This window comes from Malus domestica, chromosome 02, assembly GCF_042453785.1.
Source record: "Malus domestica chromosome 02, GDT2T_hap1".
NCBI classification, from domain to species: Eukaryota; Viridiplantae; Streptophyta; class Magnoliopsida; order Rosales; family Rosaceae; genus Malus; species Malus domestica.
In genome coordinates this window covers 34,697,753-34,712,248 of record NC_091662.1, presented here as the reverse complement: position 1 = coordinate 34,712,248, position 14,496 = coordinate 34,697,753, and the positions used below count along the sequence as shown (strand labels likewise).

General features: G+C 36.7%; 3 protein-coding genes across 3 annotated transcripts; all 3 read left to right on the top strand.

The window, feature by feature from the left end:
• The first annotated feature begins 113 nt into the window (after positions 1-113).
• On the top strand, positions 114-2,720 carry LOC103411499 (uncharacterized). The gene is made up of 3 exons (XM_029096128.2): positions 114-587; positions 1,190-1,590; positions 2,050-2,720. Exons 1-3 carry the CDS (start codon positions 423-425, stop codon positions 2,486-2,488), a joined length of 1,005 nt encoding a protein of 334 aa, XP_028951961.2. The 5' UTR covers positions 114-422; the 3' UTR covers positions 2,489-2,720.
• A 440-nt stretch (positions 2,721-3,160) lies between these two features.
• Positions 3,161-7,548, top strand: LOC103411490 (E3 ubiquitin-protein ligase DIS1-like). The gene is made up of 4 exons (XM_008350124.4): positions 3,161-3,509; positions 4,546-4,777; positions 6,218-6,604; positions 6,834-7,548. The coding sequence occupies exons 2-4, from the start codon at positions 4,568-4,570 to the stop codon at positions 7,152-7,154; spliced, it is 918 nt and encodes a 305-aa protein (XP_008348346.3). The 5' UTR covers positions 3,161-3,509; positions 4,546-4,567; the 3' UTR covers positions 7,155-7,548.
• Positions 7,549-8,976: 1,428 nt separating this feature from the next.
• LOC103412188 (protein PTST, chloroplastic-like) lies at positions 8,977-14,476 on the top strand. The gene is made up of 9 exons (XM_070817893.1): positions 8,977-9,206; positions 10,471-10,505; positions 10,765-11,074; positions 11,721-11,810; positions 12,594-12,662; positions 13,185-13,290; positions 13,788-13,876; positions 14,017-14,129; positions 14,205-14,476. The coding sequence occupies exons 2-9, from the start codon at positions 10,471-10,473 to the stop codon at positions 14,305-14,307; spliced, it is 915 nt and encodes a 304-aa protein (XP_070673994.1). The 5' UTR covers positions 8,977-9,206; the 3' UTR covers positions 14,308-14,476.
• The last annotated feature ends 20 nt before the right edge of the window (positions 14,477-14,496 follow it).

Sequence of the window (14,496 nt, the reverse complement as noted above, 5' to 3'; positions counted from 1 at the left end):
ATAAAAAAATTCGGGTGCTCCGGATTACTAGGTATTTCGGGCGCTTTAACAGTCGTATATATCTTAATTTTTGTGTTACGGTTAAAACATTCAAAATATTAAGGAGTCAGAAGCATCCAAGAAAGTCCCATGATCCACATCCTCCTTCCTTGTAAATAGGAGTCATGCCGTCATTGTGTCTTAACAAAATATACCGTAATTTCACTGCAACCTAAAAAAGGGAAAAAGTTTATGAGGGAGGAAGCATGACATCAAACATTCATATTCTCTCTTTTTCTTGTAACATATTCTGATTCTCTGAAGAAGAAGAAGACCAATCAAAATTGAAATCCCACTTCACCATTTTCCTCTTTCTGATCGACTCTCAAGTCTTAATCTTTATGTTCATAATTTTGTTTTAGAGAGAGAGAGAGAGAGAGAGAATGGGGGTGGATTATTACAGTGTATTGAAGGTGAACAAGAATGCTACAGAAGATGATATAAAGAAGGCGTATAGGAAGCTGGCCATGAAATGGCACCCGGACAAGAACCCTAATGACAAAAAAGAAGCAGAAGCCAGATTCAAGCAGATCTCTGAGGCTTATGAGGCGTGCATGCATTTCTCTCTCTCTCTTTTCTCTCTCTTTTTCTCTTACACATTTACTTAATTATATCTATAATTTTGTTAGGGAAGAGACGTATGTTCTTTATTATTGTCAATATGTCATCAATAATGTGTTGATATTGTATCCAGCAACACAATTTATCGATAACATATATATCAGATACATTGTTTGACAATATCGATTCAGGCACTCAGAAACTTCTGTGTTTCTGTGTGCATCTTCTTTCCCTTTCTCAACAACTCTGAATTTACAACCAAATATATGGGGCCATGAGCCTAGATTGTGCTTAGTTAGATTGCACTTATAAATTAAAGGCAGTGGTTTTCACGCACAATTTTTCCGTTCTTACGCATCCCGGTTTATTTATTTCTAGCATTCATATTGAATAAAGTAGAAAATAATCTAAGGGCATCAATAAACAAGAGAACGAAGAAGGAGAAAAAAGATGTGCAGAAATTAAATGGCTCTCTCTGGATAGTATCTCACAGTCTGTGCTCCTTCATTTATATACGCAAGCAGTTAAGATTCAGGTTTGTTCTAGCTAGTAGTGTGAATAAAATAACGTAAGGGTTTTGTGAATCCAGGTGTTGAGTGATCCTCAGAAAAGACAAGTTTATGATCAGGATGGTGAAGAAGGTTTGAAAGATATCCCACCACCTGGAAGTGGTGGATTCTCATATGGAGGTGGATCCAAGGGATTTAATCCTAGGAACGCGGAGGACATTTTTGCAGAATTCTTCGGAAGTAGTCCTTTCGGATTTGGATCATCAGGACCTGGGAAATCCATGAGGTTTTCATCCGATGGAGGGGGGACGTTCGGGGCATTTGGTGGCGGTGGTGAAAATATTTTTCGATCATATAGTGAAGGTGTCACGCCAAAGAAACCACAAGCAGTTGAGAGCAAATTGCCATGCAGCCTTGAGGAGCTGTATTCTGGATCAACGAGGAAGATGAAGATATCAAGGAGTGTGATTGATGCAAATGGGTAACCATTTTTAACACTCTCCCTATTTTCTTTCTTTATTGATTCATTGCTTGCTAGAGGTCGCACTTGGTGTGATGGCAAGTGCCTTCGCCCATGAGCGGTAGGTCTCGGGTTCGAGACTTGGGAGCAGCCTCTCCATAAAATGGGGGTAAGGCTAGCCGACATTCACCTCTTCCAGACTCTACGTAAAGCGGGAGCCTTGTGCACTGGGTGCGACCTTTTTTTATTGATTCATTGCTTGCTAGTTGAACATGTATTGATTTCGCCAACTGATACTGTTTCGTTCACCGTCGTTCATTGTAAACGATGATATAAAATAGTCATTATGCGCTCTTTCCTCTCCCCCGTTAACTTTTTCATTAAGAAAGGATTGGAGTACAACTATTTTTGAGTGTCAATAACAGCTTCAAGTATATATAAATATCTACGTAATATCAGCTGACTTATTTTGCTTTGCAGACGCCAAGTGACGGAACAAGAAATATTGACGATTGATGTGAAGCCAGGATGGAAGAAGGGAACCAAGATTACATTCCCAGATAAAGGAAACGAGCAGCTAGGTCACCTGCCGGCAGACCTTGTCTTTGTGATCGATGAGAAACCACACAGCACTTACAAGAGAGATGGCAATGACCTCATTGTGAACAAAAAGGTGACATTGGCCGACGCATTGGGCGGAACCACGGTGAACTTAACCACGCTTGATGGTCGTGATTTATCAATTCCGGTGACTGACATTGTGAACCCGGGCTACGAGCTTGTCGTTGCCAGGGAAGGTATGCCAATAGCAAAGGAGCGTGGGAATAGGGGTGATTTGAAGATCATATTTGAGATCAGGTTCCCTACAAGACTGACCCCAGACCAAAGAGCTGGACTTAAACGAACATTGGCAGGTTGAAGAGTCATATATGTTGACCTATGTTCCATTGTAGATTGCCCAACAGTTTTAGAGAGTCACATACAATACAAGTCTAATCTGCACTTTTTGTGTAGTGTGTATGATATGTTTGTACAAACACTGACTCCTTACATATAAAGAGTCATTTTACGATCGTTAACTGCAAATTACAGTCTAACACTAATGCAAAAACAACTCGTTAAATTTACAGAAATAAAAATTTATGCACACATGTCAAACTGTGATTTGTTTGTCGATTATGTATTTTCTCAATATAGTAGTGAACAATACTACTCCATTCGTTGAGGTATATGGTTCTATGATTAGTCACTGATTGATTTTTTGATTTGAGGTTAAACTTAATTACCATGATAAACCCATCAAGATTTTTAACTTTTTATCCATGCAGAATCTTAGCATATTAACTAGCTCCAATCATCATTAACAGAATCAACCAGGAGAAGAGGGCTTTTTTGGGTAAAAAACAAGAAAAAAAGGGTTGCTAAATTTCAGACGGTCACACCCTCAAAGGTTGAGTGAGTTAATCTCTTTTTCTTTTTGTCGACAAAGTTTAATGATTGTTTGGTGTGAATGATTTGCAATTTGAAACAAAAAAGGGTTTGAGAAAAACTTGTTTATATACTTTGGGAATTAAGACGAGAACAGTGGGCGGGACCCACTCGCTTCCGGCTTTCGACTTCGATAATTGACCTTTCCACTTTTGTATTTTTTTCTCTCTCCTCTCCCTCCCTCTCTCTCTCTCTCTCTCCCCCTCTCCTAAAAGCCACGCTCCTCCGGTCCTCCCCATCCCCCTTTCTCTCTCTCTCTCAAGCGGCTTTAATTTGAAATTCTTCGAGTTCGCAAACGCGCATTTCCTCGTCTCCCTTTAATATATTACTGCAGCCTGCAGCGGACAATTCTCCATAGTCGGCCACCTACCAAACTTCTCCTTCTCTCTCTCTCTCTCCTTTCTTTCTCTCTCTGCAATGGGCGTTTGATTCAACTATACGCCATCTCAAAGGTATAAATTTTTCATTTTTCCAGCTTAAATTTGTTGGGTTTTATCTATATTGAGTTTTCTCTAATGGGTTTTTCAATTTTTGGTGGCCCATTTGAAATTTATGGAATATAAGGCCGAATATTTTGATATTATAGATCTGTCTGTGGAATTGACTTTGAATTTCAATGTGGGCATGCGATCTTAGAGTCTGATTGTATCATTTCGACGAACCCTTCTTAAGTTCTTTGTTTCTGTTCCGATCTGCATTGATAGTTTAGTTTTTTGAATTCGTTTCACGTTTTTTGCGAATTTTGAAGTTTTGGGATTTTGAATCCTGACGGTTTGTTGAAATTCAGAGACTTACTGTACATTTCCTCCAAAATTTGATTTTTGAAAGTTTGAATGTATTCAAAATTCTGATAACTGGGAGGTATGATAGGTTCTTGTTTTTTGAATCCTAAAAGTAATACATAATTGTTATGGAGTTTTCTCACTTTTGTTTAAAAAAATAGGCGGCCAGTCCTGCTCTGTTCCCTCACTTTGTTAAATACACCGAAAGTATAGTGTTATTCGTTTTATGGGAAATGCAATTTACTTCTCCCCTGTCCTTCTCATGCCATTTGAGCCAAAGATGATGGATAACCTTTGTCTTGTAGTGTGCTACAAAATAAGGGTTAGTTTGAAGCTTAAAGATTGTCTTAGAAAATAAGAAGTCATGTTTTGATTATAAATTGACTTAGAATATAATGATGGCAAGTTTTGATAGCGTGTTGACAGAGTTTGAAAAGAAAACCAGATACTCTGATGCTAAAAAAGTTTTTGCTTTTAAGGACATATGCGGTACTTCTCTCTACTTGTGGTTATCCTTAATAAAATAGATATGGTTAGAAAGCTTTGCCCTTCTCTAGATTGGAGCCCTTAGAATTTGGTGCGTGAATTAAACATGGTGTTTCCTACAATAAGTAGCTGTATGTTCGGCTCAGATAAGTAGTTGTGTGTTTCCTATCAAAACATGCCTTTACCTATATATTGAGCTTCTTTTATGTGTTCGGCTCAGATTAGTAGCTGTGTGTGCCAGCATGGCATCTAGTAGTCCATTTTTTGATGACATCCGGACCAAATCTGAGGTAGTTGATTCTCCACAAAGTGAAGACATGCTGGATGTTGGAGAAAGTGTCAATGATGCTACTTTAAAGACCCTAAAACCTAATGTGATGGTTTCTAGTAATGTCCGTGAGCTGCTGGAGTGCCCTGTGTGCTTAAATGCTATGTACCCCCCAATTCATCAGGTTTGATTACTTATTAATTTTGCTTTATCAAATGAAGTCAAACGCACTCCCTTAGTTTTCATTCCAGTAATTGTTCTACGTACTAATTGGAGATACTATAACCGAAGCTAACGTACTTGCTCCCTTAACTCTTGCCTATGCTAATAATTCATTCTTTTAAAGTGGTGTGAGGTTTTGACTTGTTTAATATAGTTTTGTGGGAGGGGTTCTGTTGGGAAACTGGTAGACGAGGTGCTATTGTCTGCAAACTTGCAGATGGGTTTCTGTTGTGCCATTATTTGCTTCATTCATTACTAACTCTTGCCAATTGCTTTTTGTTGTGCTTTTGATTATTGAGTTGGATTTTGTTTCTCCCCTCTAATCTTTACTGTCTTGGCACATGTCAGTATTTAAGCAATAAGATATCAGAAGACCAGAATTTAAGCTGAAAAAGGAATTATGTATCTTGGTCTATTTGAAGTCCTTTGTTTGATGTAAATTTGTTTTCTTTCTTTCTAAAACCATTTCCTTTTGAAAGTTCGAATTTATTTATTCACGTGACTTGGGGTTTTTTTTTTTTTTTTTCCAATTTTGTTAGATATTTATTAAGAAAAAAATGTAGCACTTTTTACTAGAGAAGAAAAAGGAACTAAGGGCCAAGGCCTTGGTATGGAAGGCAGTATACAAGAACAGAACTGCTTTCTGTGCATTTAGTCCTCCGTCTCCCATTAGATATTTTCTTTCAATAATGTCTACTTTTGGCAATGTCAGATAAACTTCCATGCATTGTTATATGTTTGATTGTCGTTATGGTAAGTTTAGGCATTGTGGGCTGTTAAGTTTTTCCAGCTTTTCATTTTGTTTACTTTGTGGTTCATGCTTGGAAAAAGGGGTATCTTACTAGAAACCGTTCTACAACATTGCAGTTTTAATGCTGTTTGGACTTTTCTGACTACTTTGCTTCCGGAAGCTTCTGGACACATACTATTTTTGGAAAGTAGAATCAGATACTGTTTTCTTAAAAGTCAATTACCTGGAATTTCTTATTCCTTTAGGCTAGAGGATGCCTTCTTTGAGAAGTGAAAAGTTATGGTTCTTTTGGATATTTTTGTATTTAATGATAGAGGTCATTTTTGCTCACCACTTCAATGTTTGCTATTGGATGAATCTGGCTCAAAAATAAAATTGATCTAATGGTAAATAATGGTGGTGAGCAAATATATTATCAAAAATAATGATAAGCGTTCAGTCTTAGAAATTGCATTAGTCGAACAGGTCACTTGGTCAACAACTTTTCCGTACCCGTTCACTTGCATCACATACACAAGTGCTACTCAATGATATTGGAAAAATGGTAGCATAATGTAACAACTAGTGTTGAAAGAAGTTGAGGAAGTGGATGTGTGCGATGTTTAAATTAGATGCCTTTTGTTACTTAATTGGCCTTCTACCTATTTGCAGTGTTCAAATGGTCACACATTATGTTCCGCTTGCAAACCAAGGGTTCACAACCGATGCCCCACTTGCCGGCATGAACTTGGTAATATCAGGTGTCTTGCATTGGAGAAGGTGGCTGCTTCTCTTGAACTTCCATGTAAATACCAGAATTTTGGTTGCATGGGCATATACCCTTATTACAGCAAGCTAAAGCATGAATCTCAGTGTCTCCATAGACCCTACAACTGCCCCTATGCTGGTTCTGAATGCACCGTCGTTGGAGATATTCCTTATCTTGTTGCCCATTTAAAAGATGATCACAAAGTTGACATGCACAATGGCAGCACTTTCAACCATCGCTATGTAAAATCAAATCCACAAGAAGTTGAAAATGCTACTTGGATGCTAACGGTATTATTTCACTTTTTCCTTATTCTTTATTCGCTTTTTCCTTATTCTTACTGTTCTCCTTTATCCTTCTTCGCTCCCCTCTTACATTTTATTTTTTTTAGCCAGCTCAAAACCATTTAGTGTAAAAGCTTTGATGAGTAACACCTACACTGGAAAACAAAGAGTGAGAAAGCTGTAAGTGACACAAACGAAGCATGATTAGACGTTTGCTATCCTTTCCAATGTGCAGGTTTTTAGTTGCTTCAATCAGTACTTTTGCCTACATTTTGAAGCTTTCCAGCTCGGAATGGCTCCTGTCTACATAGCATTCTTGCGGTTCATGGGTGATGATAATGAGGCCAAGAACTACAGCTACAGTCTAGAAGTGGGCGGGAATGGGAGGAAGATGATATGGCAGGGGGTGCCCCGTAGCATTAGGGATAGCCACCGGAAGGTTCGTGACAGTTTTGATGGTCTCATTATTCAACGCAATATGGCTCTCTTCTTCTCAGGGGTAGACCGGAAGGAATTGAAGCTTAGGGTGACCGGAAGGATATGGAAGGAACAGTGATAGCGATCTGTCACGTTGAACTCTTTCGTTCGATCTTCTTATGTAGTTAGTAGGTCAGTAGGTCAGTCGCATTTCGTGGTTATGAGTCTCTTGTGGCCATGTAATTTTGGGAATTTTAGGAAGCAAACTCTCATTGCTTGTTCATGCTTTAATTGCGTGAATGGGAAGGCACTCTTATAAAAAAAAGGTCGTACCAGTGCACAAGGTTCCCGCTTTACGCAGGGTCTGGGAGAGGTGAATGTCGGCTAGCCTTACCCTCATTTATGGAGAGGCTGTTCCCAATTCTCGAACCCGAGACCTACCGCTCATGGGCGAAGGCACTTGCTATCGCACCAAGTGCGACCTCTTATAAAATTTAAAATATGGTCTATACAGATTTAGATTGTTTATGGCATGCCGCAAATGGCACCTTCTTTTTATAGTTGATACCGTTGACACATTTAACGGCATACGAATGTGACTTGGTAAAATCTCACTAATATGACATATTGTCCAATATCTTAGTCGATAGATCTATATATATATATAGGAATTGCTTAAGGGGAGAGGGATCCCCATTTTTTCAAAAAAATGGAGACACGCTCCCCACCGTTAGATTGACTTTAATGAAATTGTGTGGTTGAGATTAAAACACAGGCCATAGAATCTCAACCACAGGATTTCATTTAATTCAAATCCAACGGTGGAGAGCGTATCCCCATTTTTTTGAAAAAATGGGGATCCCTCCCCTTAAGCAATTCCTATATATATATATATATATATCACTAACGAAGTAGAACTCGATAAATCAATCTAGCACTCCTCTCATCTGAAAAAGTCTGCTATACGCAAGTAATAACCTCCCTAATAAAATTTGTGTTATCCCATAATTATGACTATATAGATATTTTATTGTACATATAATGTGTATATACAGTTAATTGCACACTTATGGTATCTTTCTTTAAGAAATTTATAGATATGGTAATGGGGAGTTGAATTTAGGGGAGGCATCGGATTCCTTTCCTTTGGGGCACGTGATAAATGATGCACGAAATTTTCTTCGATCATTCCGACTGTTTAAACTTTCACACGTTCGCAGGGAAGGCAACAAGGTGGCGTGTCGGCTGGTGTGGTGTGGGTTAGTCTTGGTTCAACAAGTCTGATGGTTTGAGGAATTCGGATGTATTCAATTTTTTACTTATCGAAGATGGTAATTTTATGTAATGTTAGTTGTTAGATGATTTTTTTTCTTTCTTAAATCGGATTAAAATTTCCAATACAATTTTTATCGAGATCCATTGTTGTACACTCTATCATTTGTCATGTACGTGTATTAGATTTAATGATTTAATGAATATCGTATTAAAAAAAAAGAAAACCAATGAAAAGGGTTTGAAAACTTTAAATTTTAATGATAATGACAAAATAAAGGGTAAAGTGAATAGTATCAAATTTGATTTTTTAATGTAAAAATATAGTTTTCGTTAAAGTAAACATTACCGCAGACTTTTCGTTAAAACTTCTTAAAAAAAAATCATATGTATTAAAAAAATAAAAATAGAGAAGTAACACGATTTGGAAGTGGGTGGTGATGATTACCTTGCGTTGGGTAAGGGGTTGAGAAAAAAGAGAGAGGGTCTGCCAGATCTTTTTGTGAGGATTCGGAAATTCTTTAATTATATCGGTTCATTGTATATCGTATATTATACGATCAATTTTTATCAAGTATTGTTTATATTTAATTTTAAATAAACAAATTAAAATAATTTATGTAATGAAAGAATGTAATTTGAGAATCGTCGAAAATCTCACTCGAGAAAAAACGCACCCATACATACAACTACACGTGCGGCGTCATCTTATTGGATGCAGAATGTCTCTTCAATCTAGTTATCCGGCACTACACAGTACACACTACACCGGATCACTTCTCAAGATTGAAGAAGTTTCTAACCCTCTTTCTCCATTGATTTAGCTCCTCCTCCTACTCCAACCATCTCTCGTCTCCCACGCCACCATCTCCACCTGAGCGCCAACCGGCGCTACTACTCACCGCGCCATCTTTCTACTGTAAGTCCTTTCAATTTCTTTTCTTTTTTATATGTAGATTTTCCAGAGTTGAAATGTGAGTCCAGTTCCATTATTCAATTGATGGGGTTTCTCTTAATTCATGTAAAGAAACAATTTTTATGTGAATTTATTGCATTCCGATTACGGATTAGTAAACGAACCAGTGGATGGATTACTATCATTGGTAAATGGTTCCTTTCGATCATGGTATAAAATATCGATAATATCGAAAATATCGGTAGTTTAAAAATATGAAAATTTCGATGGAAATATTGGAATATTATTGATATCGATAAAAATTAAATAAAAACCACGGAAATTGTAAAAAAATTTGGAAATTTTTATTGAAACTTTGGAGAATGTTTATTTAGTCAATTATCTATTAGTTTATAAAAAAAAAAATAGAAGAAAATGCATTACATGATGAATTTAACTTATTTAAGTTGATTATACAGCGAGCTGGCAAACACTGTAAGTGTAGAAAATATATAGTAATTAATGAAAAAAAGATTAAACACACCATAATCATTTATATATAATGATTTACTACAATAGTTTACACTTTATACATTGCATGGTAAGATACATGAGTGATTTAGTACCACATAAAGTTCCTATGAGGTTCAAATTTTTCACTATCTTCATCATCTCCATGTGTAGAGTAAGTTTATTGTGAAGAGTATTCATCAAATGATAAATCTCCAAAATAGTTTTGCATGTAATTGTTAACATGTCACTCATATAAATATAAATATTTTAGCATATTATCACTAAAACATAAGTGATATATCGTGGTTAAGGTGTTGGAGGAGTAAAATTGGAGGGGTTCAAATCCCCTTTGTGTATTTTTTTCCTCCATTTTTTCCCTTTTTCCCTTTTTTTCTTCCTTTTCCTTTTTTTTTTCCTTCCTTTACATCGATATTTTTGATATTTTAGCGATATTACACCGATATTCGATATTTTCCGATATTATTGTCGATAGTTGTTTTTTCCTTCCTTTACATCGATATTTTTGATATTTTAGCGATATTACACCGATATTCGATATTTTCCGATATTATTGTCGATAGTTGTACGATATTACATGGATATGTTCCGAAATATCTGTGATTCGAAAAAACCGAAATATCCTCGATATTTCGTCGATATTATCGATATTTCAGACTATGCTTTCGACAGACAAGTGGGATTTTAGAGAATTGTGGAGTTATCCAATCTTATAGCAAGATTGTGACCACGTTTTTTTGTGGTAACGATTTTTCAGATGGAATCTATCAACATGGAGATAGGTACCGTGCGGTAAGAATTCTCAACTTTTATAGATAAATTCAGTTGGTCCTCCATGTACTAGTTGAAAAATCACTAAACAAACACTGTTTTACCTATAGATGATTTGCATTGACGCTTATCGGAAACATTGATTCTGCATGATCTGCTCTTGCACTATCAATCTACTTAACAGTGATGACAGTAATAACCAATCTCCATTAATTCATGGCAATGATCGTGTCGTTAAGCATTTACGAATTTCATTCTCTTATCATCATAATCTCGACAGGTGTTGCCTTGACAAACAAGTCCTGTGTTTATCAAGAAAAAGGTTGAGAAAATTGGATTGGAGAAATATCCGCCCACTTCCACATAGTGTAACTACTTGGAAACTAAAGTTGGGTTATCAGAGGCTGATAGGTTCTGAAGTTTCTACTGGGAAGCATCCCTTGAACCATGTCTTCTGGAGAATACATTCAATTCCCACTGGTTCGGAGGAATCATCATCAGTACATGCAGAAATCTATAGCGGAAATGATGAACATGCAACTGAAGATTCGCAGGAGGAGCCTCTTCCTCAACCTTTAAGAAGTAATGAGGTAACCCATGCCACTAATTTGTTTAACATTGTAAATTGGGCGGTAAATGGAAAAGTCACCACCCTTAAATTCCATATTTATAATTTTCATGGTCCAAAGTCCAAACCCATATTTTTTGTTCAACTGATTAGTGAAATTATTTTTGTAGCATAGTTAACTGATAATATCTGCATTGGATATCTACTATCGCAAATTTGCAATGGGGTTTTTATTTTTATTTTATTGATTTTTTTGTCACAAATGCTGGACAGCATTCCAAATTTATGAATTTCCTTTTCTAGTTGTTTAGCATTCCTGGCTACTTGTGGTTCATACTTTAAATCCTTCGGTCGCTCAGTGAAAGTAAATGAAAATAGAGAGCTTTCTTCTAAAGGAAAAATGGTTAGATTGTTCTGGAAAATACCACCACATGATTGAAAAAGTGTTAACTCCAATATCTGCCTTGATTCTGATCGTTCTAAACTATATGGTAATTGCCCCACACGTGAGTGTTAAGGCCGGAAAGGTATAAAAGGATTTTTAATAGTATTAGAGGGAAGGTTGGGGAAAAGTAAGGTCTTGGACTTAACTTTGGGCATGGGTTTGTTTGGCATTTCCAGAAATATATTAGATATCAAGACTAACTTATCTTAAAACTCTATATCAGTTGAAGTCACTGCTAGCTGATTCTGAAAGAACAAAGCTCGTCAAAAAACTAAGTGAGGCCAATCAACAAAATCGGTTCCTCAAACGACAGGTTTGCATGTATCTTGTAGCAATGTCCTTTGTATAAATTGATAGCTAATTCAACATGTCATTGAAATTCATCTTCATCATTTTATGAGAGTGGCCATGTTTTATGTTCTTGTCATCTTTGCTGGTATCCTCATTGATTTGACTGGATTGTTATGCACTTAGTAATGCATTGTAGCAGCAGTATACATGTTAATTCAACCGAAGAGTAAAGATTCTATCACACAACAGGAAACTGGATTGATACATTGTTGAGTCCAGCTTTTCAATGATACTGCCTGGCTATCAGTAAATGCTCCATTTAAATAAATAAAAACCATATAACAGGAGGAAAATAAATCATAACTGAGTCTGAGAGATGAAGCATTAATTTGAAAATAGGGTGGTTGGCGATGGCATGTTTAGCATATGAGTAATAACAAATTTATACAGATATAAAGGTTCATGTATTCACAGTCTCATTTTAAACTTGAAGGGAGTTGAATATACGGAAAGTTAAAGATGCGCCCACCACTTTCATCATTTGAGTTATGAGAAAAATGTGAGAAAATTTATTGCATGAATTTTTGGTTTGAATTATTTATTTTACATGAGAGCTATTGTCTTAAGTTAAATGAGAAAACTAACACGCATTCAATTATAATTCATGGATGCTGTTAAACGGAGACATCTTGGATGTGTATAAGGTTACTTGATTTGAATCATACATCTCTTCGGTCTGTCAGTCTAGATAGTTCTATCATGTGTAATAGATTTGTCATCTGATTTTGATTTGTTACTTACACAGTTGCATATAAAGGAGGATGCGTTGGTTAACTTCAAAAGTGAACTCGCCGTCTTGGAACTTGAAATTCAGGTTACATATTTTACTAGTGGGTTGTTGTCTGCACGTCTTGCATGAACACATGTCAACACTTGTGACTTATTAAGTCCCTGTAGATCAGCATTTTTTATCACACGGAGTAATCTTTTTTTTCGTGTTTGGCCTCTTCAACATTCTACAAATCTTTTTTGTAGTATAAAAGTGGTTGTAGATCGAGCACTATTAGGAAAAAGCAAGTAATTCCAGTCCCGGTTTTGATATGTTGTTGGAGTCATATCTGCTGCCAAAATGCATTTAGTTAGATGTTTATAGTTGCTTGGTTTCAAAGGCCATCTTGATTGAATTCTGTTAAAATAAATTAATCATTAAGAATTTCAAACATCAAACCATAGGATCTATATATTATAGACGTTGAACTTTTACGACAACCGTGTTACTATTAACGTACCCACCAGCACCATTTGAACATTGTGTTATCATGCATTACGGTTCACGTGATTCAATAAAGTTGAAGACTTGTGATGTCATGATTCCTTTAGTTGTTCTAATGGGCAGGCTTTGGTGAAATTGGCAGAAGAAAACACCAAATCTGTTATTCCCGAAGGTTCAAGAAAGATTAATGGGAAGTACATTCAATCCCACCTTCTTTCCCGTTTAGAAGGTAACTTGCTCTAGATTGATTGATTTATTCCTCTTGAGTGAGGAGTGAGGAGTGATAACGGGAGAAAGGACGACCACTTAATAGTTGGTGATTCAGAGTGGAAACCTAAGGAAGAACATTGGTTGGCTCTTGGCATTTGGGGATAGAAATAGGCTGTACTTGGTAAATGTTGGTAGTGATTACCTCGAGTACATAAAATTCCTGGGCATCCGCCATTTGGAGTCAATACGGTTTTCATGCAATGACTGGGATTCTTGAGTGAGAGATTATTTCTGATATCCTGTACATGTGTTTTTCCTTCTGTTTCATTTCTGAACTTTGGTATTTGGAACTGGGATAAACATTGGCAAGATATTTGGGTGGGGAGCCATGTTTAATTTCAAAATTGTTGTTTCCCAACTTATATCGAAGTTCTTTGAATTGTAACGCCGTCATCTTGTTGTTTCCATGCTTGTAAACATTCCATGTGTTCTGACAAAAGTACTGCATGTGTGAAGCTGTACATGAAAAGTTGAAGGAACAGATAAAGGACGTTGGTGCTGCACAATCCAAGGAGGTTCCCCTATTCTGGTGTGGCATGGCTGAGGTACTTAAAACCATATACTTGTGTAATTCCTTTTCCTCTACCAAAGGAGTGTGGTAATGATTGGCGACTCTCTGGAAAACAATGATATGGTTCAATCCGTCGCAAAGAAAATGATGACAGAGTGTTTGTCTTGATAACAGAGTGTGCAAGTTATGGGCACTTTTGATGGATGGAGTCAAGGAGAGGATTTATCTCCGGAGTACACTGGTTCTTTCACCACATTCTCGACAACATTGATGCTGAGACCTGGAAAGTATGTAATCGATCACACAACTATTCCTCCTCTTCCTCCCTTTCTTCACTCTGACCCGTAGGTTTATTTTCGAAGGTACGAAATCAAGTTCTTGGTTGATGGGGAATGGAAGCTATCACCAGAATTCCCTACGGTTGGTGAGGGATTAACAACAAATAACTTGTTAATTGTGGAGTAGGTCAAGGTCTACAGTCATGGGATAATATATGTATCAAACAACTGGAATTACTGATTTAGTATGCTATTCTCTCATTAGCCTTTTTTAAGGTCCTTAATTGTGCTTCTGATGTAGAGAAAAACCTAGCATTTTAGTGAATACATAATCAGTATGATGTGTATTTTTACTATTGTATGTTTGGTACTGTAT

Bases quoted from the DNA above. Each gene is read 5' to 3' on its own strand.
- LOC103411499 (XM_029096128.2), top strand. From the start codon at position 423: ATGGGGGTGGATTATTACAGTGTATTGAAGGTGAACAAGAATGCTACA. The intron at 588-1,189 runs GCGTGCATGCAT...TTGTGAATCCAG, and splicing joins AGATCTCTGAGGCTTATGAG to GTGTTGAGTGATCCTCAGAA. The intron at 1,591-2,049 runs GTAACCATTTTT...TTTGCTTTGCAG, and splicing joins AGTGTGATTGATGCAAATGG to ACGCCAAGTGACGGAACAAG.
- LOC103411490 (XM_008350124.4), top strand. From the start codon at position 4,568: ATGGCATCTAGTAGTCCATTTTTTGATGACATCCGGACCAAATCTGAG. The intron at 4,778-6,217 runs GTTTGATTACTT...ACCTATTTGCAG, and splicing joins TGTACCCCCCAATTCATCAG to TGTTCAAATGGTCACACATT. The intron at 6,605-6,833 runs GTATTATTTCAC...TCCAATGTGCAG, and splicing joins ATGCTACTTGGATGCTAACG to GTTTTTAGTTGCTTCAATCA.
- LOC103412188 (XM_070817893.1), top strand. From the start codon at position 10,471: ATGGAATCTATCAACATGGAGATAGGTACCGTGCG. The intron at 12,663-13,184 runs GTTACATATTTT...TCTAATGGGCAG, and splicing joins TCTTGGAACTTGAAATTCAG to GCTTTGGTGAAATTGGCAGA. The intron at 13,877-14,016 runs GTACTTAAAACC...TCTTGATAACAG, and splicing joins TCTGGTGTGGCATGGCTGAG to AGTGTGCAAGTTATGGGCAC.